The sequence below is a fragment of the Callorhinus ursinus genome, unplaced genomic scaffold (assembly GCF_003265705.2).
Source record: "Callorhinus ursinus isolate GAN/ISIS: 27379988/994484 unplaced genomic scaffold, GSC_fseal_2.0 scaffold20, whole genome shotgun sequence".
Lineage (NCBI taxonomy): Eukaryota > Metazoa > Chordata > Mammalia > Carnivora > Otariidae > Callorhinus > Callorhinus ursinus.
In genome coordinates, this window is record NW_027397082.1 from 4,433,654 (window position 1) to 4,459,438 (window position 25,785).

The window sequence follows — 25,785 nt, forward strand, 5'->3', positions numbered from 1 at the left end:
ACTGTGTGACATATTTTATTTAATCAATCACTTATTAATGAACATGTAGACTTTCCCATTTTTTGATGTTGTAAAGAAATCTGTAATGTCAGTGTGAATATATTCATGCACATCCATTGTTTAAGTCATGGTTTGGCATACTTTTTCTATAAAAAGCCAGACAGTAAATATTTTAGGTTTTGCAAGTCAGATAGTAACAGTCACAACTACTCAACTCTGCTATTCTAACTCTAAAGCAGCTAGAGACAATACATAAATGAGTGTGGCTGTTTTCCAGTAAAACTTCTTTAAAAAACAGTCCACAGGTTAGTTTGTTGACCCTTGATCCAAATGATTCTTTGGTCAGAGCTGTGCAGAAGTAAGGAGGCTGTTGGTACATATTTCACAGTTGCATTCCAGCTAGAATAAGGTCTGTAGATCGTATCCGTGTTAATTTTCTGACTTTGATAATTGTACTGTGGTTATAAGAAAATGTCCTGTTAAGAAAATCACTCAAATATTTAGGGTTAAAAGAGGCATTATGTCTGCAACTTATTTTCAGATGGTTCAGAAAAAATATGCAGAGAGAGATCCAAATGTGGCAAAATGTTAACAATTGGGAAGTCTGAATTCAGGATAAAATGGAAATCCTTTGTACTATTTTTGCATCTTTTCCATAAGTTTGAATTATTTCAAGATAAAAAAATAAGTAATTTGTCTAAAACTCTTTAATACTTCCTTAGTAAGATATAAATCCCCTACCGAAGTACAGTGATAGTATATGAAGCCAGGGGTAGACTTGGTGATTCAGAATCAGAGCTATTTGACAAAGAAATTTAAAAGTGCAACAATGTTCCATTCTGTTGTTTCCATAATAACCTCAGACTTTGCATACTTTTCAGAGCTTTTTATTTCACTGGAATGGTTGTATAAAATTTAAATTAGTTTCAAATCAGAGCATTAATGGAGACTTCAATCAGATTTAAAAAGAGAAGAAACTTAAGTGGATTGCAAGGTAGTTATTTTGATATGATTACTTTGCTAACAGCCTTTTAACAGCCTTTGAACCTAGGCAGAGGATCATTTTTAATTTTTATTCTTTAGATCTCTTAGGTCAGTTTTGTATAATGGACTTTACTTTTTCAGCATATTTCTATATCTTTGTTGTCTTCTGAGATGAGACAACCAAAGGATGCGGTTCTAATTTACCATCTAATTGCTTTAGAGACCAGGTTATCAGAAAAGTGTCCAAGCTGGCATTCTGTTTTGAAGATTGAGGGGCCTCACTCTATTTTCACTCCCGAAAGGAGTCTTCCTGTTCCGGCTGAGGAAAGGCAGTGGAAGTACCTGGATTGTGCCAGTCATTTATTCCTGTAGTTTCTTTAATTTTGACAACCAGTGTGGTAGACATTAGTATCCCCTTTATACACATAAGACTCACGGTGGCTAAATCACTTGTCTGAGATCACAGATCTAGTAAACATTAGAGCCCAGATTCAAACCCAGTGCTGAATACAAGCCATCCCAGACATTTCAGTTTTTCTTCAAAAAGGAATTTTGAATCTGCCCCAGTGCTGAGGAGGGACTGATTCCAGTGTTGGTTTGTTTTGTTTTGTTAACTATCCATTATAAAAGCTGATCACTGAAAATTGAGGCATTCTACTGAAAAACTATTTACATGTAAAACTCCAAGTGAGAAAATTTAGGTTTTATTCACTGTACTATTCAAATATGCCCCTTTAAGAACGTCTTTAAAAAATAATTTTTGTCATCATTTGGGACAGGGGGTATGGAAACTTCTGCAGTAGCGCTTCTTTACCTGACAGATTCTTTTTCATTTATCTGGCTTATGAGTTTAAAAACTGTTCTAATTTAAACCTTTATGAAGTAAACTTTAACGACCTGTCTTTGAAAAGTTCTGTGGGAGTTGATAGTAATTTTTATGCCAAGAGATAAAACCAAGATATATGCCATATTTGTTTCCAGAATTATACCTTCTATGAAAAAGACAGTACGATTAGGTATAAATTGTGAATCCCTGGGGCACCTGGGTGGCTCAGTCATTAAATTGTGAATCCTCTTTGCTCATACAAGACAATTTCAGAAAAGACTGCTAACGAATACGGTACCACCTCTTTCCTGTTAGATGGTGGTGGACCTGAATAGAAGGTGGCTGAGAATGTACTTGGGTCCTTGGAAGCGCACACACAGTTACCCAGCAGTTGAGGGTCCCATGGAGTATTTCAGTTTGCATCTTCTGTGTTGTCAAACCTGCCTGTGCTTTTAAAAGGGGGTTAGACTGATACAGAATGACCCTTCAGAGACTTAGTATTTTCTTTCTTTTCACATGTGCCCATTTTCATTCTAGAACCTAGAAATTGTTTTATTAATTTCTCAGAATTATAATTTATTGAAAAATGCTTTATCAGCAGCTGTTTAGTAATAGTACTCTAGTTCTAGCTCTGTTGCTTCAGAATTGAGCCAAATGTTACTTGTGTTACTTTATACTCAAGTGTGTTTGTGTGTTGAGGGGAGAGAAGGGGAGAAGGAAAGAGAATGGCTGCGAACATGAGCATATGCTTCTCCTTGTGGTGGGGTTGTCACTTGTGGTTATAATTTTTAAAAGTGATGGGTGGTAAAATATGAAATCTGGCCCAAGATCTTCAACAGCAGGTTGTTGCTGCTTCTAATTGAGATGGACGGTAAGCTGTTGGTTCCTAGCCTGGCAGTAATTTGTGCTCTGTAACCATAAGCAAATTGGTCTGACATCTGGTATTCAAGGAAATGACCAGAATGTTACACCTCTGCCACATTTTGTGCTGAGTATGTTGTTTCCCTTGCATACAGCTCAGTAACTTAATATAAAAGTTCTAGTTTTAGAAATCCTGAACTCTCAATTGAAATTCAGAGTTCAGGGATAAATCTTCAATACTGTAATCATAATTGTCTAGATCCCTGATACTCAGAATTCAATTGCCAAACCCCAGAGCAAGCCAAGTAAAGGTAATCTATACAATGGCCCATCAGAAATAGGGATTTTTAGTCACCTTCTGAAAATCTTCGCATTAGAGTTTGAGCTACTTTGACCAAAGGATCTGGTTTTATATTCTCATGAACACAGTGTCCAAATTTTGTAAACTCAGGTGGCTTTCTGACAGAATTGTTTGCTGCATTAGTAGAATAGTTTCTGAAGACAACTTTTAAAATTTGCACAATCCCAGAAGATCCAGGGTATTTAGTTGGCATAAAAATAGTTCTGCTTTCAGGCATGTATCTTCAAAAACTTCAGTTTATAAGCTAATTGTTTTTAGAATCTCTGTACTTGTTATTCTAATTCTATCCCTGCTTAGGATGTGTACCCATCCAGAGGGCCCTTCAAGAAGAACAGGAATTAGGAAGCCAGGCCTCACCCTAGGTGGTGGCAGATTTTTAAAGGAGGGCAAAGCAGGTCAAATCTCTTGTCATGTGTGAGGAAGTAGGTGAAGCTAGAGACCTCACACGGTAGAGAAGAGTCCTGGAGGAGTACGAGAGGTTGGAGGCGTTGACAGAGACATGGAGGGTCCCACATCAGTTGCTATCCAGGCTCTTAGCCAGTCTGCAGAAACTTACCAGATAGTTGAAAGAGTGTATGCTTTCAGTTTTTAAAAAACGTAGGCAACAAAACCACTTCAAATCAACACAGTAATAGTTGAATACTGCAATGAGTAGGGAATGCCCTTCCAAAAAAATGTTTAATGATGGGAACAGAACTATGTAGATGGCTCCTTCTTCAAAGGCCACCTCTTGTAAAGCTAGATTCTGCCACTTAGCTGTCTCCTGTCAACAAGCTTCTCAAAAAAGAAAGCTCCTGTAGGAAGCCCTTCCACTGTTCCAGACCATCACTGCCCTGATGTAATCCACTCTGCCCATCTGGAAAGAACCAAATTAAGTATAGTTTGTCTTCCTTGTTTAATCTTGTTGTCCTGGGTCTTTGGTGGCTGGCTCAGGGCCCTTACCCCCTGCATAGGGAAGGGAAGGAAAGGGGAAAGGGGAATTAAGTTTCAGTCTGCCCAGGTAGGTGGGAAAGAAGTAGTCCGCAGACCTTTGCCCTTAGATCCTCTCCCTGCAGCCAGGCAAGCCACACCGCTAGGCTGAGCTTGCCCGGAAACTTCGAGCTAACACTTGTGTCGCCCAAGTCAGACCTGTTTCTGTGCTTCTCACCATTTTGTCCATTACATGTAGGCATTTTCCTTGGTAACTACCCACTAGGGAGTCTGTCAGAGCAATCACTCTTAAGTCACAAGTTGCTCATCTCAACGGCAGATTGCCCTGAGAAAACAGCAACTATATGATTTTATTTTTAGAGCCTCAGTCTTCATTTAGCAATTTATGAAGTGCCTCTTTCTCAGCATTCACATTTTGGTTAAGTAAATAAAATTTATCCATGGGAGAATTCTGTTTTTCAAACTCCTTCGGTTTGTGTTTTACGGCCTTGGCTTTTAGGTTTAGAGTACTTGAACTTCGGAAATTTGGATAATCTACATCAGTGACCTATAAAAGGAGAAGTGCTTAATGGTTTACAAACATATGTATCTTTTTGAAACATTTGACTTTTTAGATTTTTTTTTTTCTTTAAGGGAAAAAAAAACCCTTCCCCTTTTGCGCTAGTATTTGTGAAACTGGGCATTTTTTTTTTTAAGGGGCTTGAATGGACCAGTGTGGATTAAATATTATTCACATTCAAGTTTGCAGTCACATTATAGTATTAATTAGCACATCCAAATGCTTCTTTATACCATAGTTACTTTGAGTATCTTGGGCATAAAATTGGTGGTGGAATTGATACTCTTCTTACTTTTAGTTGAATGAACCAAGATTCCCTCCCTCTTCATGTAGACTGAACTTGTCAAAGAGCTGTAATACTAAACTTCCTTCATTTTTTAAATATGCCTAGCTTTTATCTCCTCCCTTCAAACTTACTGCTCTCATTGTTAGACATATTGCCTGCACTCCTGACCTGGCCTGATAAACTACTAATCTGTCAAGTGTCAAATTAAATTTGTTCTTTTAGGAATGCCTTCCTTGCTTTCTAGTTAGTTAGGTGACTCCTATTAAATGGCATATGTAGTACTGTAATTATTTGTTCTACCTACCTATTCTGTCTGCTTCCATGAGGGCAGGGAAGCTCATCTCTCTTGTTCACAGCTCAACCTCTAGGCCAAGTGCCTAAGCATTTGAGTGAGTGAGTCAGTTGGTGCATTTCTTCCCATTACCTTTCTTCCTTGGTAGTTTTGCTGTAGGTTTTGTTAAATGTGTGTTTCTTAGATCAACACTGATTTTTCTGAAAGTGTTACACCACTTCATTTTGAGAAGAGGAGTTATAGAATACACCAATGTGTCTGAAGATCATGAGCATGTTTTTAAATTGTAATATAATAAGAATTCTGGTAGGAAAGGTATTGGTTTACATCATGGACCAGGAAGACTGGGAATGGTTATTTGCACTTAAAAGCCTGCTGATAAAAGTTCCATTATATACTGGCGTTGTGTACATATGTATACAGATTGTTGTGCCATTTCTCCCATCCCTGCCCCGCTACTCTACTAAAAAAACTGGGAAATAGTTCTCAGGATGTCTTTTTCAGAAACGTATTTGATGAAAAAATACTCAAAAGTATACCTGGTCATACTAATTTAGGGTCTTTCACTTAGTGATCCTTTTTCTTGCACGTCTGGGTTTGTTTTTTTTCCCCTCAATGTTAAAAGCTTGTATAGGAGAGAACAGTTTGTAAAAGAGCTGTATTGATGTGTTATTCAAATATATCCTTTTCTTATCCGTTGTATAAAATTTGTGCATGTTAGGAAGGGATTAAAAAATCAATATGTTGTTTTACCCTCAGGTGAAAATACAGCATCCCAGCTGGGTCCAAGACAGGCTAAAAGGCTGCCAGAGTATGAGAGCTCTTAAAGGCTATCTCGGTGTTTTTACTAAATTGCTCTCCCCAAGATAGATGCACATACAGCTAGAATTTTTTAACCTGTGTCTGACATTATTGGCAAAGTTGAATGCAGGCTGTCTGCAATCTTGTATGTATTGACTTGTGATTCAGCGCATATAATTGCTGTTTTAGTTAGTATGTGTCAGCAGTTCTTGGCAATTGATAAACTTTTTTTTTGTATGTAATTCAGAAAATACTAGAAATAAAATATTTCTACTCCATTAAAATCTACTTTTTGGTTTTAACAAAATTCAGGCGAGTTGACACAGGCTAAGCCACACAGAAAACACTACATCCAACTTTTATGATGTATTTGTAGCTTTCTAGTTGAATAAATATAACACTTTGAGTTTAATGAGATATTGTCTGTGACTGTCTCTAACACAGTACCTGTTAAGTTAGAGCTTATTTGAAACAGATTTCTACCAAAACTAGCTAAAGCAAGAAAGAGGTACTTTTTTGGTGTTGCACGGATGCCACAGGCAGATGCGAGGGCCACTGTTCGTCGTTTTGTGGGTTAGACTCTGCTTAGCTTTTAGCAGGAGTATAGCTAGGCCTTAGAAACAAACTGGAACCAGAAACTAAACTACTGTCAGGCCTCTCTTTCCTCTCTGCTCCTGGCTGTTTATATGCCTTAATCTTCACTCTGCAGACTGGCTTTGTTTCCTAGTTCATAAAAAGATACACAGATGCCTACAGCTAGACTTATGTTTATCCCATTCAAGGAATCTCTGAATCTGATGAGTTCCCACCATCCAGAAAAGAACTCTGATTGGTCCAATTTGGGTCAGGTGTGTACCCTGGACCATGTAAGGAGGCAGAGCAGTGGGACCGTGTTATATAAGTCTGGTTGTTCCCACCTTAACCATACTGGGAATTAGAGAGTTGCAGAGATAGACCCAGAGCAGGGGAGAACATGGCAAACATTAGTGTCTGTTTTACTAAGCACATAGTAAGTGTTTAATATGTACTAACCTACTAATTTCTTCTTTCTCTTATAAAATATCAGCCATGCCACAAAATATAGGTTTAAGGAACATATTTATAACAAATAGATATTAATAGAGGTTTGCAAACTATATACATTTATTGCAAGATGATATATTGTAGGACTTTTTCTCTATTAGATATCAGAATACAATAGGATTCTGTGATATGTTCTATGAAGTGCTGCGGCTTTTTCCTAGTAAAATGTGTTGTTATAATCAGGGTAAAAATTTTCTCTCCCATTAAATCTCAGCTAATACCATCATGATGATTTTAATTTTCTCATGTGCTCTGAACTCCTGTCTCCATCTCTTTGCTCTAGCAAGGTTACTGTGAGCTAGAATGATAACCTCTCCTACCACTTCCCACTCCCCCTGCCCCCAACTCCCTACACTAGTTGTCAAATTGTTCTCATGCTTTAAGATAGAACCTAAATGCCATTTCTTTATGTGAAGCCTGCCCCAGACCCCTCATCCAGAGGCAGTCTTCACTTCCCCCGGAATTCCCATAACACCATATCCATACATGTCTTGTGGCCCATTGTGCTTTGCTCTTGGAATATCATTTAGATATTAATCTAAATCTGTATTAATCTCCAGAACAATGCTAACAGTTGACCACGATGCTTCCAGTCCTCCAATCCTCTGATGAAGGTAGGATCCTTGTGGTCTGAACAGTCTCAGGATCATGGAGTTTATATAGTTTACATCACCACAGATTTGGATTTGGAGGATTTGGCTTAAGATTTCCAGGCAAATTCCATGAAGTTAACCAGATGACTGCTCCAAAGGAAGAAGGTTTTGTGACCCCATTTATTACCTCTCCATTTATTATTTCCTATTTTGATCTTCACTTGGGACAAGAAGGTTTACCTTGAAGAAACATAGAAAGCAAACTTGCATATCTACAGAGATTTTGATGGAAAAATTTTATAGAGGTTAACTTTTCCTTAATTGTAGCTTATCTTTTGCAGTAGGGGATCACCCAGTTTGGTTGAACTTAAAAATATCCAGTTGGCTTCTTATAAGAAAGGAAAAGTTATTACCTGATGATTATTGAAATTGACCCCAAGCCTTCCACCTTAATGTATACCTGTATTTGTTACACAGACATTTTGCCTTCACTTTCATCCTCCCCTTTTCTCTTTTTTTAGTAAAGGTATGACCGGGGGGCATCTGGGTGGCTCAGTCAGTTAAGTGTCCAACTCTTGGTTTTGGCTCAGGTCATGATCTCAGGTTGTGAGATCGAGCCCCACATCAGACTGCATGCTGGGTGTGGAGTCTGCTTAAGATTCTCTCTCCCCCTCTGCCCCTCCCCCCCCAAAAAAGATTTCATGCTCAGCCCCAAAGGACAATATAATATTGTTCCATGTTCATTTTTTCTTCACCATACTTTATTTGTCCATAAGAAATACAGTTTTTTCTCGCCCTGCTGTTCTTTTTGGCCCCTTCCTTTTACTTTCATCTCATACATCTTTATCTCCTGCATAGAGGAAACTTTATAATGAAATGAAAACTTACAATTTTGTGAAAAAGTAGATATTTACCACCATTAGTATAATTTCTACCTCTCTGGAAGTAAAGACCCTGCTTGAGCCCATTGTACTTCTAATTCGTTTGAACTGGCAGCTATTCTTTTACCAACTGTTGACACCAGTCACCAAAGAGTCTTTTCTTATTAGACAGGTTTTTATTTATTTATTTTTTAAATCAATCATAAACTTAGCCTCTCAGTCTTGATCCTATAAAACTAATGTTTGCCCGATATAAGATAGTTTAAATATTCTAATGCCCTGAAATGATGTTTGTGTCATAATAGTTTGCCTTGTTCATTCGCAGCAGACTGGTTTTTAAATTTCCTTTTGCATTCCCATTTCTGACTAGTAGTGCTGAGTTTTGCTAATAACAGTAATAACAACTGAGCCTTTTCAGAGCTCCACATTTGAGATAGATGTCTCATTTTACCAATGATATTCAGAGAGGTTAACATTTGCCTCAAGTCATCGTCAAGGATTATTATAAACATCAACATGTAGATACTTCACCCCTAAATATTTCAGTATGAATCTTCTAAAAATAGGGCATTTTACATAACCATAGTAACCATTATCACACATAAGAAAATTAATAATTCCCTAATTTTACCTAATAGTCCTATATTAAAATGCCCCCAATGTCCCATAAATATTTTTGTAGCCTTTTTTTCTTTCTAAGCTGGTATCTGATCAAGATTCATATATAACATTGGTTGTAACATCTCTTTAGTCTCTGTGTCCTGTTTTGTTTTGTTTTTGTTTTTGTTTTTTTAAAGATTTTATTTATTTATTTTGAGAGAGAGAATGAGATAGAGCACGAGAGGGGGGAGTCAGAGGGAGGAGCAGACTCCCTGCTGAGCAGGGCGCCCGATGCGGGACTCGATCCCAGGACTCCAGGATCATGACCTGAGCCGAAGGCAGTTGCTTAACCAACTGAGCCACCCAGGCTCCCCTGTTTTGTTTTGTTTTGTTTTTTAAACCTAAAACAGTCCCTCTACCTTTGGGGGGGGTGGTATTTGCCAGAAGGTGATTTCTCTAATCTTAAAATTTCTTCTGCATTTATTAACTGGCTTCTTTTCGGCAGGAGGCAAAGGGTGGGTAAAGAAAAGCTTCCCTTCGACTGGGTGCTAAATAATATGCAAAAAAATGGATAAATGAATTTAAGAGCTAACTGCAGAAGCCGTACTTAACATAAATTCTACATTTAAAGTGAAAGCTATGTTGTTGAAAGAAAAAAACTCCCAAGAAAAACAAAAGGCTCTACAAAACAGAAACTGTAATAATGCTCAGCTTTACAATAAATAATGTTTATATGGTTGCAGTAATTATAAATAAACACTGCTGGTCTTTAGCTTTTAGAATCAAACTTGATAGCTTAATTATAGTTAGAAAGGTAATAGTTACCAACTTTGACAGAGTTTAGAAGGTAGCAGGTAAAGAGGAGAGGTGAAGGGAAAGATGGAAGTCCTAATATCAAGAAAGATGAAATAAGAAATAGAAGGATAAGTGTATTAATTAAAATTATAAAGAGTTTATGTAGAGGAACTAAAAATAGTGATGAATTCTACTGTATTTAGGGAAAGGAAGATGGGGCTACATCCTTGTCTGTAATAGTAGGAAGTCAGCAGATTGTCTCAAATTCGATACATCAGGAGATAGTAATGTATTCCCTAGAGGAAGAAAAGGAAATCCCGAAAAACTAGGTAGTTGCTGTGGTGTGGGAGTGGGGCTTAGAAAAAGAGGACTGCTGCTTTTTAGTATAAGTTATTTTATGTATTTGATTTTTTTTTAACCACATGCAGGTATTTGACAAAAATTAAAAGTTTATTCATATTCTTTTGGTGATTTAACAGTACATAACATTAAAACTTGGGTTACATTTTCAGGTGTTTTTGTTTCTTTTTCAGACACAGTTTGTTCTTCTTACAATTATATCTGGTTTAATCCTGTATCTACAGTGTAGTATTTCCAGTTATCTGTACATAAGAGTCAGGATGCATTTCATTGACATACGCTAAATGGAAAAACTATCTAAATGTTGCTGTCCTTCCTGATTGACTTAAGGACCATCTAAATTCATCCCAGGTTGTTTTTATTAAATTAAGTAAATTGGAAAACTAAGGGCTATCTGAATGAATTATCAGTAATCTATATTTAAGTATCTTAAGACAAAGATGGTATATTGGGGGTTTTGTTTCTGCTTTATTTTTAATAGCCTTATTAAGGCATCATTTAAATGCAATAAATTCACTAAGTATACAGTTGGTGAATTTTGGTAATTGTATGCAATCATGTAACCTTCACCCCAATCAAGATATAGAATATTTCCATCACCTGGGAACTTTTATTTGTGCTACTGTATGCCCTCAGTCTGCAGTCTCCAACCCCCAGTCCTGTTAATCTGTTTTCTGTCACTATAATTCTGCCTTTTCTAGAATTTCATACAAATTGAATCATAGAGCATATGGTCTTTTGTGTTTGACTCCTTTCACTCCACATGTCTTTGAGATTTATCTGTGTTGTGTGTGCTGTATATAGTAAGCCTTGAAATCAGAGAGTCTAAGTCTTCTATCCTTGTTCTATTTAAGGATGTGTTTGGGTATTCCAGGTCCTTTACCTCTCTTTGACTTTGCCTCTCCAAAGGCCTGCAGAGATTTCTGTTCGAATCCGTAGATAAATTTGGGAAGAATTGGCATCTGTTAACAGTAATGAGTTTTTCAGTCTGTGAACATGGTATCATTATCCATTTATTTTGGTCTTCTTTAATTTTCCTTTGCAGTGCTTTATAGTTTTCAGCATACAGATCTTGCACATCTTTCATTAAATTTAACCCTAAATATTTTTATGCTATTGTAAGTGAATTTGTAGTCTGTGACCTAATTTCACTTATTAATAGTTGTTTTGTAGATTTCATAGGATTACTCATGTATCAGATCATGTTATATGTAAATAAAGACCGTTTTTCTCTTCTCTTTCCAATCTCTATGCCTTCCCCTTTTCTTGTGTTATTACCCTGCTGTACCCTCCAGTATAATACTGAATTGAAATGGTAAAAGCAGAAATCCTTCTTTGTTCCTGATCTTAGGTAGAAAACATTGACTATCATGTTACCTGTAGAATTTTGTAGACGCCCATAATCAGGTTTAAGAGTCCCCTTATATTTTTAGTTTGTTCGGGATTTTTATCATGAATGGATGTTAGGGGTTTTTTTTCTTTTTTTGTTTTGTTTTTGTTTTCTTAATATGGTAAATTATATTGATTGATTCTTGGCTGCTTAAATCAAACTTAAATTCCTGGAAATCAACTCCAGTTGTTTTTGATTATTATCCTTTTTATATATTGCTAGGTTAAATTCCCTAAAAATTTTTTTAGGAAATTTTGCTTCTGTGAACACTAGAAATACTAGTCTGTAGTTCTGCTTTCTTGTTTTGTGTTTGTCTGGGTTTTAGAATTAGGGGATAGCATTGGCCTTAACACATGATTTGGGAAGATTCCAGATAAGATTGCTATTGTTTCTTCCTTGAGAATTCACCAACGAAGCAGTCTAGACCCGGAGTTTGGGGGGTGGGGGTGGGGATGAAGGGGTTATGGATTTGATATAAATAGTAGATATGTATCCAAAATTTCTGTCTTCTGGGGGTTTTGTCATTTGTATCTTTTGAGGAAATTTTTCCAGTGCATCTAAGTTGTCAAATGTATTGGCATAAAATTGTCCAAAATATGGCCTAATTCTCTTAATGTTTGTAGATTTTGTAGTGATGGTCCCTTTTATTTGATTTTGGTAATGTGTCTTGTCTTTTTTTCTTCATGAGTCTGGCCTAGAGGCTTATCACTTTTATTATTTAATTAATCAGCTCTCATGATTGAATTGTTTTTATATTTCATTGATTTCTGCTCTTTATTCTTTCCTTCTATTTTGAGATTTCTGATTTGATGTAGGAACTAATTTCACTAATTTCACTAATTTTGTATTTTTTGCCCCTAGTATAAGCACTGAAAGCTATCAGTTCCTAGTAAACACAGCTTTAGTTGCATCCTACAGATTTTATTTTTTTTTTAAGATTTTTTATTTATTTATTTGAGAGAGAGAGAATGAGAGATAGAGAGCACGAGAGGGAAGAGGGTCAGAGGGAGAAGCAGACTCCCCGTCAAGCAGGGAGCCCGATGTGGGTCTCGATCCCGGGACTCCGGGATTATGACCTGAGCCGAAGGCAGTCGCTTAACCAACTGAGCCACCCAGGCGCCCTACAGATTTTAATAATTTGTATTTTCATCATTCCATTCAGAATGTTTTTTAAATTTTTCTTGATTCATTCTTTGGCCATGAATTATGTAGAAACATATTGTTTTTACTTTCCAAATACTTGGGGGTTTTCCTAGTTATCTTATTGTTAGTTGATTTCTAATTTAATTCCATTCAGAGAACATATCTTGAATTTCAGTCTTTTAAATTTATTGACACTTATTTTATGACCTAGCACATTCTGGTGAAATTATGTGCACTTGAATGTGTATTTGTCATAATTAGGTATCATGTTCTTTAAATGTCACTTATGTCAGGGATGATGATCAGATTGTCTTGTCTTTGCTTATTTTTTTTTGGTTATATTGGTTGCTGAGAAGGGTGGAGAAACAAGTTACACCTCTAATGGCAGGTTGGGTAAGGGAATAATTACAGAGGGACTTGCATATGAGGATAGTAATTTGTGACCATATTTTATAACCTAACACAGGGTTCATTTTACCTCTCCTCTATTTTTGTATATATTTTAAATTTTCCATAATAAAAATTTCAAAACCAAAACCTCCCAGGTAATAAGGTGTCCCATATTTCAGGGGGGTACATGCCACATGCAGATACATTAAAAATATTTAGGATTTCTGTTTTATTTTCACCTCATTTAAAGAATTGTATTTTGGCATATGTTTTATAGTTGCATGGAATATCCAATAGTCGTATGTATAATTTTAAAAAATACCTGTGTATGGAGGAGAATTTTTTATTTTTGGCTATTCTTGTTTTAAAAATAGTTTCATCCCAATGGAGATGTCAGTTTTGTTCCAGAAGTCATGGTATCATTTGGATAGTCTTGTAAACTTTATCATAAATTTCACATTAAAAATTTTTGTGTGATACTCATTTTTAAATGTTTTGTCAGGTTTTTAATTATGAGGTGTTTTTATACTTTTAAAGTTTTGCTGTCAGAACTTAAATTTTTAAGTTTCTGTTTCAGAGAAGGCTGTACCTATAATCCCAAAATTAGACACGTCAGCACTGTGAGTTTAGAAGGAAACAAAACAATCTTAACAAGAAAAGAGGCAGAAGAAATAGTGTCTTAAGTTTGGTTCCCTGTGTAAGTATGAAATCAATAGCATTTACTATTAACCAGTAGTAAAAAGGGGGGCAGGCAGTAATGTATTATCTACCCTTATTTTTCCTCCTGAAAACCTTATCCTTTTCCATCTGGAATGTTTACTTCAAGAATCATTTGAGATAAGAAAAGGAAAGGGAATAGTATGATTGGTATATAGAAAATAAATTAAGTCAGTTACACAAAACCTATAGTAGCCTCAGTTCCCTTCTCAACCCCATCCACCCAACCTCTATTCCATGTTAAGAACAAAGAGTAAATCACAAAAAACACATTCACAGTGTTTTTAAAATTTACAGTTCTCAGACTCATACAATTTAGTTTTTTGCCCATTTGGTACTATTAACTTTCTCATATTGGAAAATGTTACATTATAAGTTTAGTTTTGGCACTCTGTATATATTAAGAATCTATTTATGTTTGTGGATTTGAAAGAATGTATTCTTAAGGGCTTTTTAAAAGTGAAAACCACTATTAACATTATAAGGTGATTATTTACTGTATCATAAGGCAAGAATTGTTCAGTTTTTTTGGAGGTTTAAATACGTACGTTTTTTGGAAGGGTTTTTTGTTTGTGTGTAAACCTTTAGATAAGCAAAAACTTGACTACATCTCCCATTTCTTGAGCATAATGTGATTAAGATTTTTCTTAATCTAAAAGCACCTTTACAAAATCTAGTAACATCCATATTAAAAAACAATTTCCAGTTAGGTCTCTTTTACCAGCCAACACCATTAGGTAGGAGAATTAAATTTCTGGCTTTTAAAAGTAGGGTTTATTTATTAAAGCAATACAGACAGTGATATATTAGGATATTAGCAAGTTATTTGGCAGAGTCCCTCATGAGATCTCTTGAAGACCAGAACTAAGAAACATGGGCTGAATGATAATACAATTAGACTGATTTGTAATTTATTTAACTCAATAAACACAGATTGAATTCTTGTCATCTAGAAGGATGTAGCATTCAATCTGGTTTTTTTAATCAGTAATTTAAATGAGGACATAACATGTTGCATTGCCTTTTTAGTTCACAGATGATGTGAATCTGGGACACATATTTTGATAAATTAGGTGACGCTTGTTTAGAAAACAAAATGATCTTGATGAGTTAGAAAAGGCTATCTCATTAATAAGATACCTGTTAATAAAACAAATGTAAACTCTTTTACTTCCTCCCCAAAAGATAATTTAACAGTATATCATAAAAGAGAGGTTCCAAAGCACATCTAATAACATAGAAGATATTTCCCATTATATTTCAAAAAAGCAAGATTCAGAATTATATTCACAATCGAATCTTAATTTTGTGTTAAAATATGTATATTAGAAAGTATACAACAGTTCTGGATGGTATGATTAGGAGTGTTTTCATTTTGCCTTTCTATTTGCAAATATTCTACAGTGAGAATGGATCTTAAGACATACTGAAGATAAGAAAGTATGTTTAATGTTTTTGAACCCCATATGTGCAGTCTGAGCACGTGTTAACATTGTCACAATAAAAATCTCCTCCTGTTTTACTTGTCTGTAAAAATAGTCACCATGGTACAAAAGACAGCATCAGCTACAGTGTTCTCAGTGGGCTAATGTTTTCTCACTCCCCTACCATGAACCCATTGATTGTTTTCATTTTTTCCTCTTTATCAAAGGTTGAATTAATAAAGGGGAATTTACAAAGTGTCGGACTTACACTTCGTCTTGTCCAGTCAACTGACGGGTATGCGGGGCATGTCATAATTGAGACGGTGGCCCCAAACTCGCCTGCTGCACTTGCAGATCTTCAGCGGGGAGACCGACTGATTGCTATTGGAGGTAATTATGCTAATATGCAACACACATCACATTTATAGAGAAATCATCAAATGTGGGAGTTTTCCCTATCTTCATTCTTTCTCTGAGCACGTTACTTTTACAATGGAAAGAGAATAACTTTATTAAAAATAAAAATCTGAAGGAAGCTTTAATTTACAACACATATGCCATTTTTATCCTTATGTATAATCTGTAAAATACTTTATTTTTAGACCACTCTTCGGTAAACTCTAATTTTCCTTTCCATCCCATCTTCTACTCCTCTAGTGTTTAATGAATATGAAAGAAAGGGCAGGTCAACAGTTCCTTCTGTATAACCACCTAACTCCTCTGGGCCTAAAATTGACAGTATTAGCACTATGACCCCCATCACTTCGGACTAGATAATGAACAGGAGACAGACTAATATTTCTTGTCCAAGAAGGCACACTTGAACTGTCCTGTGGCCCCATCTTGATGGCTGTGTATTTTCCCTGATTGGCTAGCCATTTGTTAATATGCAGTCATTAGAGTACAGCCCAAATCATTATTGCTAGTGGAAGAACGTGTCACCTGTATGCCTTCCTATCAGTTGGACTGATAACCACATAAATTCTGTTGATAGGCAGATTATTTGCTTGGATGTTTATGAATAGGCAGTAGGACTCCCTGTACACACCAGTGGGGAAAACGTCCAAATCTTTTCAGACCTTTGTAGTACCTGCCCCGTCCCCCCATTCTAGGCTTGTCAAGAAATCTCTTGAACTCATGTTTGGTCACAACTGAGCTTCCAAAGACAATGTGGTATATTCTTTCACAGCTAAGATAATAAACAACAAGGTAGATCAGTCCCCAAAGCAAGGAGTTTTCTTTTTTTTTTTTCCAAGATTTTATTTTTATTTATTTGAGAGAGAGAATGAGCAGGGGTGGAAGGGTAGAGGGAAGGGGAGAGAGAGAGAGAGAGAAAAGCAGACTCCCTGCTGAGCAGGGAATCGGACGTGGGACTCGATCCCAGGACTCTGGGATCATGACCTGAGCCGAAGGCAGACGCTTAACTGACTGAGCCACCCAGGCGCCCCTCAAAGCAAGGCGTTTTCCTTTGTTACATGTTAAAGCTTTGATTCAAAGCCATGACAGTAAAATAATGAAAATCATTTAGTTGCACACCTGGAAGCCCAACTAAGTCCATATTTTCACATGGAAATCCCTTTGATAGGTCATAAACAGTGCTTCTCAAACCTTCTGACTATTCCAGTCACCCAGACATGGTATTAAAATAGGGATTCTCCTTCAGAGCAGACCTGGACAACGGCCCAAGGTTCTGCATTTCTCACAAGCCCCCAGATGCTGCGGCTCTTTGTAGGAACTAAGGATGGCAGAGCCATGAAACAGACCTCCTCTGTTACGTAATTGTTTAACAAACATAGCAGTTACTCCCCCTCAGCCAAAAACTAGAATTCAGTATAAATTTTTTATATCCACACATACCTTTGTTCTGGGTTTACCTACAGGGTATTTTTTTTTCTTTTTTATGTCCTTTTATGGAAAGGTTTTTGTTTTCAGTTACACATGCAGTAAATATTCTCGAAAATATCTCTTCTCAAAAATAAAGCAATATAAATGTGTACAGAGTGGAAAAAGGTCACCCCTTTATAGCTAACATTTATAAAAACGAAGTACTGAGATACAGGACAGGTATAATACTTATTTTTTATACCTGTAATTCGTTTATATGGGTATATAATTTTTAAATATTTAGTAATGGGATTGGTGGTAGTTGAAATAAGATTGGCAAAGCGCTTATTATATTGGAAGCTCAATGATGGAGTTCATTTTTCTTCTGTTTCCTCTAGTTTTGTGTGTATTTGTAACATTGCAAAAGAAAAGGAATCCAGATTTGGCCAGCTAGTCCTTAGAAGAATAGTGGTTGTCTCCCCAGAGCTCCTGGGGGTTGGGAAAGAGATGAGGCCAGGTGTTAAGTCACAAGGAATGAGTTTAGATTGAGTTGAAGTTTTCCTGCTCAGTAGATGGACTTATTTTTCATTTGTGTGTAGGTCAGACTACAATTTTGTTGAAACATAGTGTGGTTAGAGGGAAAGAGCAGGCTGGATGAATCATGGAGAGAGCCACATTAGAAAGCTCTGGATTCCAGTGTGATGAGTTTGTACACTAACGGTTTTTGAGCCAAAGCTTTAGGAAAATTGGGGAGCAGTATGTTTGGTGATTAAAACAGGGAAGACCTGAGGGGTCACAGCAAGGAGCTGTGGATTCTTGGAACTGAAGCCAGTGACCAGGTGGATCTGAACAAGGGAGGAAAAGGCCTAGAACTCTGACAGAACTGAGAGCTCCTGGGAGCTAGGGGGTCAGCTGTCTCTGGAGTGCAGATTGGGTTAATTGGGAGGGTGGCAAGTTAATTCACATAGTGAGGACAGGAGAATGAGAAGATCAGAGAGGGGTTTTAACTTAGCTGAATTTGTTACGTCGAGGGAACATCCAGGTGCTGATCTCCAGAAGTAGTTAGGGATGTAGGAATAGTGTGAGGAAGAGGGGAGACCAACCAAAGAAAAAGACGGTTGGAACCACTGAGGTGGTTGTGATCCAGGGAGAGAGCAAAAAGGGAGAGAACCAGGGCATATAAAAGCCACGGGGACGTTTGGTACAAGGCGCGGATATGGATGGAGAAAAAGAAAGCAGAGGTGGTCAGAGCCAAATTAGTAGTACAGTGTGAAAACCAAGAAAAAGGTTTTACAGGAGAAGGAAGGGAATAAAGAATGAGCCCAGGATAGCTGAGGGAGCAAAGTCCTGAAGGAGATGGGCAGTAGGATCCAACGTACAAGTCAAGGGCTACTTCATCCTCAGAGAGAGGTTCATACTAAAAATGACTGGCCAGGAGAAAAGGTGGCTGCTTGTTGATCTCTTCAGTAAATGAGATCACCTGCAGAATAAAAGACAGTAGGGAGGGTTTGAAGCTGGGGTTTTAGAGACTTAGTTGTTTAGAGACCAGAAACAATTCAAAAGAATGCCTTGCTGAAGATGGCCAGCATCAGTTAGCACTAGGTACCGGTGGTAAGCCCAGGAACAGAAAAAGGAGATGGGGCTAGCAAGCTGGGATCAGAAAGCCAGGCAGACAGAAGAGGAAAGTGCCAGGGCAGAAGAATCCCAAATCTTGATGTAAGTGAACATCAGTGAAATCTTGAGACTGAGGTTGGGGAGAAAAGCAAGTGGTGTTAGGAGACCAACCAGCTGGACCAGGACAGCAAAGGAAGAATGATTGGGCCTGGAAATTACCTCAAAACAGATTCAGTTAGTAACAAACAGGAGATTGTGAGCAGAGATTAATTACAAGTGAAAGATCTCTGATGTGGGAAATTCCAAGTGATAATCAGGTCTAAAGCATGATCTTGCCTGGGCAGCTGAGGTAGGAGAGGATATAGGTTGAGGAACTCTGAAGTCAGGTTGTTAGATGGGGCTGATGTTACTCTGATTTATTTAGGGTGGCCCTAAGACCTTTGGAAAGCAAAGACCCCTTCTCACCTTTTTCTAAGTCCTACAGAAAGGGCTAGCTTGGGTAAGTACTGTTTGGGGGAGGGTGGGGGGAGGGGCAGGAAACAAATAGAGCCTTTAAAGATAACACCTAGAGTACCTCTGGAAGAGACTCCACCGGAAGCTGCTAGCTTTGACCGCCTCGGGGAAGGGGCAGTGTGGTTGGGAAATAGAGGTGGAAGGGAGATTTTTCACTCTGCATTTTTCTGTACCTTTTGAATTTCAAACTGGGTTAATGTAGCCACCTATTAGAACATAATAAAATGAAAAAAAATTTTTTTTTAAAGTTGCTTGTTCTTTCTTTTTTTTAAGATTTTGTTTATTCATGAGAGACAGAGAGAGAGAGGCAGAGGGAGAAGCAGGCTCCCAAGGAGCAGGGAGCCTGATGCGGGACCCGATCCCAGGACTCTGGGATTCTGACCTGAGCCGAAGGCAGACGTTTAACCATCTGAGCCACCCAGGCGCCCAATAAAATGAAAATTTAAGCTGATAGTATCGATGCAGATAGTGACCACCTTGTTAAACTTTAAAGCAATTTATGCTGTCCTTGTTCTTTCTGGTCCTGATAAAAGGATTAGTTTGATGGGTAGGGCTAATAAAAAGAATATGTAAAAGAGTCCGCTATTCATAATACAGTATTTTGCTAAGTTTACTTCAAGCATTGGTCTCTGAATTTGATCATTCACCACATTTCTGTATTGCTTTTCCATAATCATAAACTAAGGGCAGTTACATTCAGCAAACTTAAGTGATTTTCATCTCAGTAATTTACATGTTTTCCCTTTTAAAATCTTACGACAGGTGTGAAGATCACATCTACCCTGCAGGTGTTGAAGCTGATCAAGCAGGCTGGGGACCGAGTCCTGGTGTACTACGAGAGGCCTGTCGGCCAGGGCAGTCAAGGCGCAGCACTGCCAGATAATTTTGGGCAGTTGGAAGAAAACTTTCTGTCAAGCTCGTGCCCGCCAAACTACGAAGAGGAAACCACTGGGTTGGCGGTAGATGCTGAAAATAGAGATTTGGATTCTGAATTTGAAGACTTGGCAAGTGACGTCAGAGCGCAGAATGAGCTCAAAGAAGAGACTCCGTCAGTAAGTCACAGCCCCAAACGTACCCCAGCAACACTTTCTGTTAAACCCCTTGCAACGACATCACCAGTTTTAAACCGTAAACTAGCTGTAGGAAATCACCCACCACCACCAAAACCTCCATGTAAAGAGGGAAATAAACCCTTGGCCCTAAAAGCTTCTGAGTTAACGGACCCAACACAAGGGTCAAAACCCACCCAAGGATCCACTTTCAAACCACCCGTGCCACCACGACCACAAGTGAAAGCTCCTTTGCCTTCTGCCGACACCCCAAACCAGACAGAACCAGATGTTCTCCCTGAAAAGCCAGAAAAGGTGCTGCCTCCTCCCGCGGATAAACCTGCTGAAAAGCAAGCGAAAAATATGGATCATACAGAAGATGTAGCTGCTGCATCTAAGCCATTTTTAGCAAAGCAAGAAGTGGCGAGAGATTTTACTTCAGAAGGTTCCTGCCCTCCTAAGGACAGTTCAGATGACCCTCAGACGTGGGAATCATCAGAAATTCCTTACCGTAATAAGCTAGGAAAATGGACAAGAACCAGAGCAACCTGTTTCTTTGACATAGAAGCCTGCCACAGATACTTAAACATTGCACTGTGGTGCAGAGATCCTTTCAAGTTAGGGGGTCTTATCTGTTTGGGGCATGTCAGCTTAAAACTTGAAGAGGTGGCTTTAGGATGCCTGGCTACATCAAACATGGAATACTTTTCAAAATTCAGACTGGAAGCCCCCTCACCTAAGGCAATGGTTACGAGAACCGCACTACGGAATCTGAGTATGCAAAAGGGATTCAATGACAAGTTTTGCTTTGGTGACATTACCATTCACTTCAAATATTTGAAAGAAGGAGAACCAGACCACCCTATAGTTACTAACTTAGAGAAAGAAAAAGAACTCCATTTGGTCGAAGAGGTTTCTGCCCTACCTAAAGAGGAACATTTTGTTGGACAGTTGGGTTTAACAGAAAATAAACATAGTTTCCAGGATACTCAGTTCCAGAACCCAACTTGGTGTGATTACTGTAAGAAAAAAGTGTGGACTAAAGCTGCTTCCCAGTGTATGTTCTGTGCTTACGTTTGCCATAAAAAATGTCAGGAAAAGTGTCTAGCGGAGACACCTCTTTGTGGAGCAGCTGATAGGCGGATAGACCGGACCCTGAAAAACCTCAGGCTGGAAGGACAAGAAACCTTCTTAGGCCTGCCTCCTCGTGTTGATGCTGAAGCTAGCAAGTCAGTCAATAAAACAACAGGTTTGACAAGACACATCATCAATACGAGCTCTCGTTTGTTAAATTTGCGCCAAGTCTCTAAAACTCGCCTTTCTGAACCAGGAACTGATCTAGTGGAACCTTCACCAAAACACACACCCAACACATCAGACAACGAAGGCAGTGACACAGAGGTCTGTGGTCCGAACAGTCCTTCTAAACGGGGAAACAACACAGGAATAAAGTTGGTGAGGAAGGAGGGTGGTCTGGACGACAGCGTTTTCATTGCAGTTAAAGAAATCGGCCGCGATCTGTACAGGGGCTTGCCTACAGAGGAGAGGATCCAGAAATTAGAGTTCATGCTGGATAAACTGCAGAACGAAATTGACCAGGAGCTGGAACATAATAATTCCCTTGTTAGAGAAGAAAAAGAAGCAACTGAATCAAGGAAAAAATCCCTTCTTTCTGCTGCTTTGTCTAAATCAGGTGAAAGGCTACAAGCTCTAACACTTCTCATGATCCACTACAGAGCGGGCATTGAAGATCTTGAATCTTTAGAAAGTCTGTCTTTGGAGCAGCACTCCAAAAAAATAAGCAAGTACACAGATGATACAGAAGAAGACCTCGATAATGAAATAACCCAACTAATAGACTCCCAGCCATTCAGCAGCATATCAGAGGACTTATTTGGCCCATCAGAGTCTGTTTAACAGACAGCCTGTTTAAACTTTGAGTGATTAGGGAAAAGTTGCATCTCAAGTACCACAGATAACCCACATGTAAGCCCTCTTCTAATGCACTTCGGCCTGCTTCTCCACAGCCATTTGCTTGTGTAAGAACAAGAGTGAAAAAAGGTGGTTTTCCAGCAAAAACATGACCAGCTCACTACATTGGTTGTTTCAGATTGCATTTATAGCTATATGCGTTTTTGGGTTTATACTGGGAATTTATTTTTACTAATTTATTTCTAACTTTTTCTAATTATGTAATTATGTAAGCTAACTTTTCATGTTTATGTACGTGTGATGTCTCATTGTGTTACTTTCCTTCATCTTAGTTTTGAATGAGTGTTAAATAGGATACTGTCCAAATTCTTGAAGTATTTTCATTTCCATCACGGTTATAACAAGTTTGCTGCATGCCCAAATTGACAACGGCAGTCATTGAGGGAACAGGTTTTGAATCTTCGTGTTAGAAAGTTTGTCATCTCTACTTGCTTGAAATTTTTATTTTGGGGTTTTGAGGGTGGTTTTTTGTTTTTGCCAAATGTAACATAAAAGCAGATGCTGCGGCTTTAGTCAGTTACACTGATTAGTAAAAAAAAAAAAAAGTTTACGTGTATTGCTTGCTTTCTATCCTGTGAATTTTCTAGTTTTTCTGCAGTTTTAGTGAGAATAAAGTTATTAATTTGAAGAGGTTGCATTGAAAAACAAAATGTAATAGGAAATAGAGAATGCAGTTGGTCAAGAATTTTGTAGAGAGGATTACTAAAAAAAACAGTAACCAGTAGGATTTTGAAATAAAATCTTTCAAAATGTGGATGCTTTCTCCCTTTAAATGGAAGTTCTGAACATTTGATTTTTTTCATCTTCAGTTCTCCCATGGGAAATAAAGCACGTCAAGGATAAAGTTTCAGAGGACTGTTCTTAAAATGACCGTGTTGATAACTGGGTTTGGCTATTTTGTTTTAGGAACATTTTCATGCAGGAGGATGTTGTAAAGGAATCATGCAAGATAGATTGACATGCTGTAGGTTGAAGGAATGGTGGTCATTCTGAACGTGTCTATAGTTCAGACAGTCTTTTGTTTAAAAAAAATAAAAAAACAGTATAGATACATAGGAATGGGGATCAGTTCTCTGATAATAAAGATCTGTTCCAATACTCGGTCCATTGTGTGGACCCCAGTAACATGTGACTGAGGGAAAACATGTGAGCATGACCTCTGTTGGTATACCATAAAAGTTTTGGCCTTTTATGTGTCTGTTTTCCTCTTGTAGGTAACTCTGTGATAAATGACATATACTAAAGATTGACATGAATTTAAAGCTAGGTGGGACAGTTTCGGTGGCCGGCAGGGAAGAGGCATAGTTGTAAGATAAGCGTTCTGGCCCAGGTTTATAGCCCAGGACTCCAGGCAAGAGTTAAAGGTCAAGCTCTTCCACTGGCCATTAATGAACTTTATAATCACAAGAAGGTTCCATGCTGCAGTCTCCCCAGCTCCAAAGTAGGAATAAACAATACTTTAACTACCTCACAGGATTGTTGTGAGGAGAACAACAGAACTGCAGAAGTGTTCTGAATAGTAAAAAACTATTCAAGAAAAGATATGACTCAAATGGGGGACAAAAACATTTTTGAAGGTAGAGGAGTTATTCTACTTTTATTAAGTGAAATATTAGGAAGTACCTTTATTGGCCAAGTTGATAACAAAAATAGATCTGTGTATCCCCTTTTTTGTGTTAAGCATGCTTGCATTTTAAAAGAACACTGCTGTGGAAGTCTTTATACACCAACTTCTCTGAAAGCTAAAAAAAAGTTCTGTAATGTGCTTGAAACAATCTGCCCAATGTAATAACCAACTTTTATCTTATGAAAAATAACTTACCGGTGATGACCTGGAAAGCCAGTGTCTGTAAGTGGCTGGTGTGTATGGATGGATGACACCACAGGAGTTTTAGTGACATCCAAGCATGCTGCTGAAACCGATGCATTTGAAAGAGCTGCAGAAATAATGCAAAATTTTGGTTCATAAAAATCTCCTGTTTTAAAAGTATTTAACTCTGTAGAACCACAATTATGAAAAGCTCAGTAATGCTGCTAATGATATTTGTAAAATCTACCTTTAATGTAGTGCAATATTTTTCTATCTACTTGGACAGGCAGTAGAAGCATCACAGTTGTGCTTTAGTGCGGGGGAGGTGGTCACTCCAAATAGCCTAGGGGGTAGTGAGGTGTGAGGCTTCCATGAAAACAGTTGTATTCTATTACATTCCTGATGTAATCTTGCTACCATGCTATGTTATCAATAGCTAAAAAATAATAAAAAGAACTACCACAGAAAACAAGAATATCTTCATTTGCTAACATCTGAAAGAGGTGATTGCTACATCTCTCTGGATATTACCGCCTGGTAGAATTTGGCCATGCAAACAAGCTCTTCACAAAGTCCACTTTTGCTAAACAAAATTGCTCTTTTGAAATTTGCCTAAAAGCATTAAATTCTGGTTTTGCTGTTGTTTTTCTAAGCTGTGAAATCTCAGATGTATGGATCGGCCCTGCTATTTATTAGGAATTAGACTATTTTCTGTATTTCTGGTATTTAGGCGAGGTGAAGAACTAGGTTAAACAATCAAGATGAACAATATTTTAGCATTATTTTGGAATCAGAATATGCTACATTTCCTAATATTAAGTCCTAGACTCAAGTATCAGAATAGCTGAAATGCTATTGGCTATTTTACGATTTTGAGAAAAGAAGCTGAAAATTGAAGGGTACTGTCAAGCTCTAAATTTATCTCGATTTTTTGAAAGGCAGTTTGAAAATAACGTGGCTCCTGATTACAAAGATCTTAATTTCCCTAAAAGTGAATAAATTTAAAATCACTTTGAAAATGTATCGTCTTTCTTTCTAAATTGAGATAATAGCTTTCCTTTAATAGAAGGCTTGGGGAAGGTTGTAGAGCCCCTCTAAGATCTGAGTAAAACTGCGATTCTCATGCCTGTGAGTCTCATGCCTGAAAGACACACGTACACACCCTACGTTGTCTGGATTCCAGGGCCATGTGGGCTCACCGTGTGGAAGAGCTTAGTTACTTCCATCAGATACAGTTATTTGTTCACAACAGTCAGGAAAGCAATTTAACTTTAGATTTGTTCACCACAGTCAGGAAGGCAATTTAACTTTTGAAATGCAAGGGTAACTTAACTGGGCTTTTCCACATTGACACCATGGGACTAGTTACAGATTTCAATCTAAAGCCAATTTTGCAAAGCCAAAAAGTAGGGTTAAGACTAACCTGAGTTTTTACCTGATGCCTGCAAGCAGAAAAGAATAGTTTTTAATTAGATATTCACAGTCAACACCTTATGTATTTTATTCCAACGATCATGTCTGGTTTATAAAGGAATACAAACAGGCACAGTAGTGTTCAGAAGATTTATTAAGGAAACTAGCTAAAACATGTATGCACATACACTTAGCAGTCAGAAGAAAGAACTGAATATTCTTTGCTACCTCATTAACGATTTTGTATCTGTTTTGCCAGGTACAAACATAAAAACCCACCTCTGCTCAAAAAAA

General features: G+C 37.7%; 1 protein-coding gene across 1 annotated transcript in view; it reads left to right on the top strand.

Moving 5' to 3' along the window:
- PDZD8 (PDZ domain containing 8) overlaps positions 1-25,773 on the top strand; it is a 79,221-nt gene extending 53,448 nt beyond the window's left edge. The window contains exons 4-5 of the mRNA XM_025881106.2: positions 15,504-15,666; positions 19,990-25,773. Of these exons, the coding sequence (XP_025736891.1) occupies positions 15,504-15,666; positions 19,990-22,193 (2,367 nt within the window). The 3' untranslated portion in view covers positions 22,194-25,773. The remainder of the gene's footprint in view (positions 1-15,503; positions 15,667-19,989) is intronic.
- The last annotated feature ends 12 nt before the right edge of the window (positions 25,774-25,785 follow it).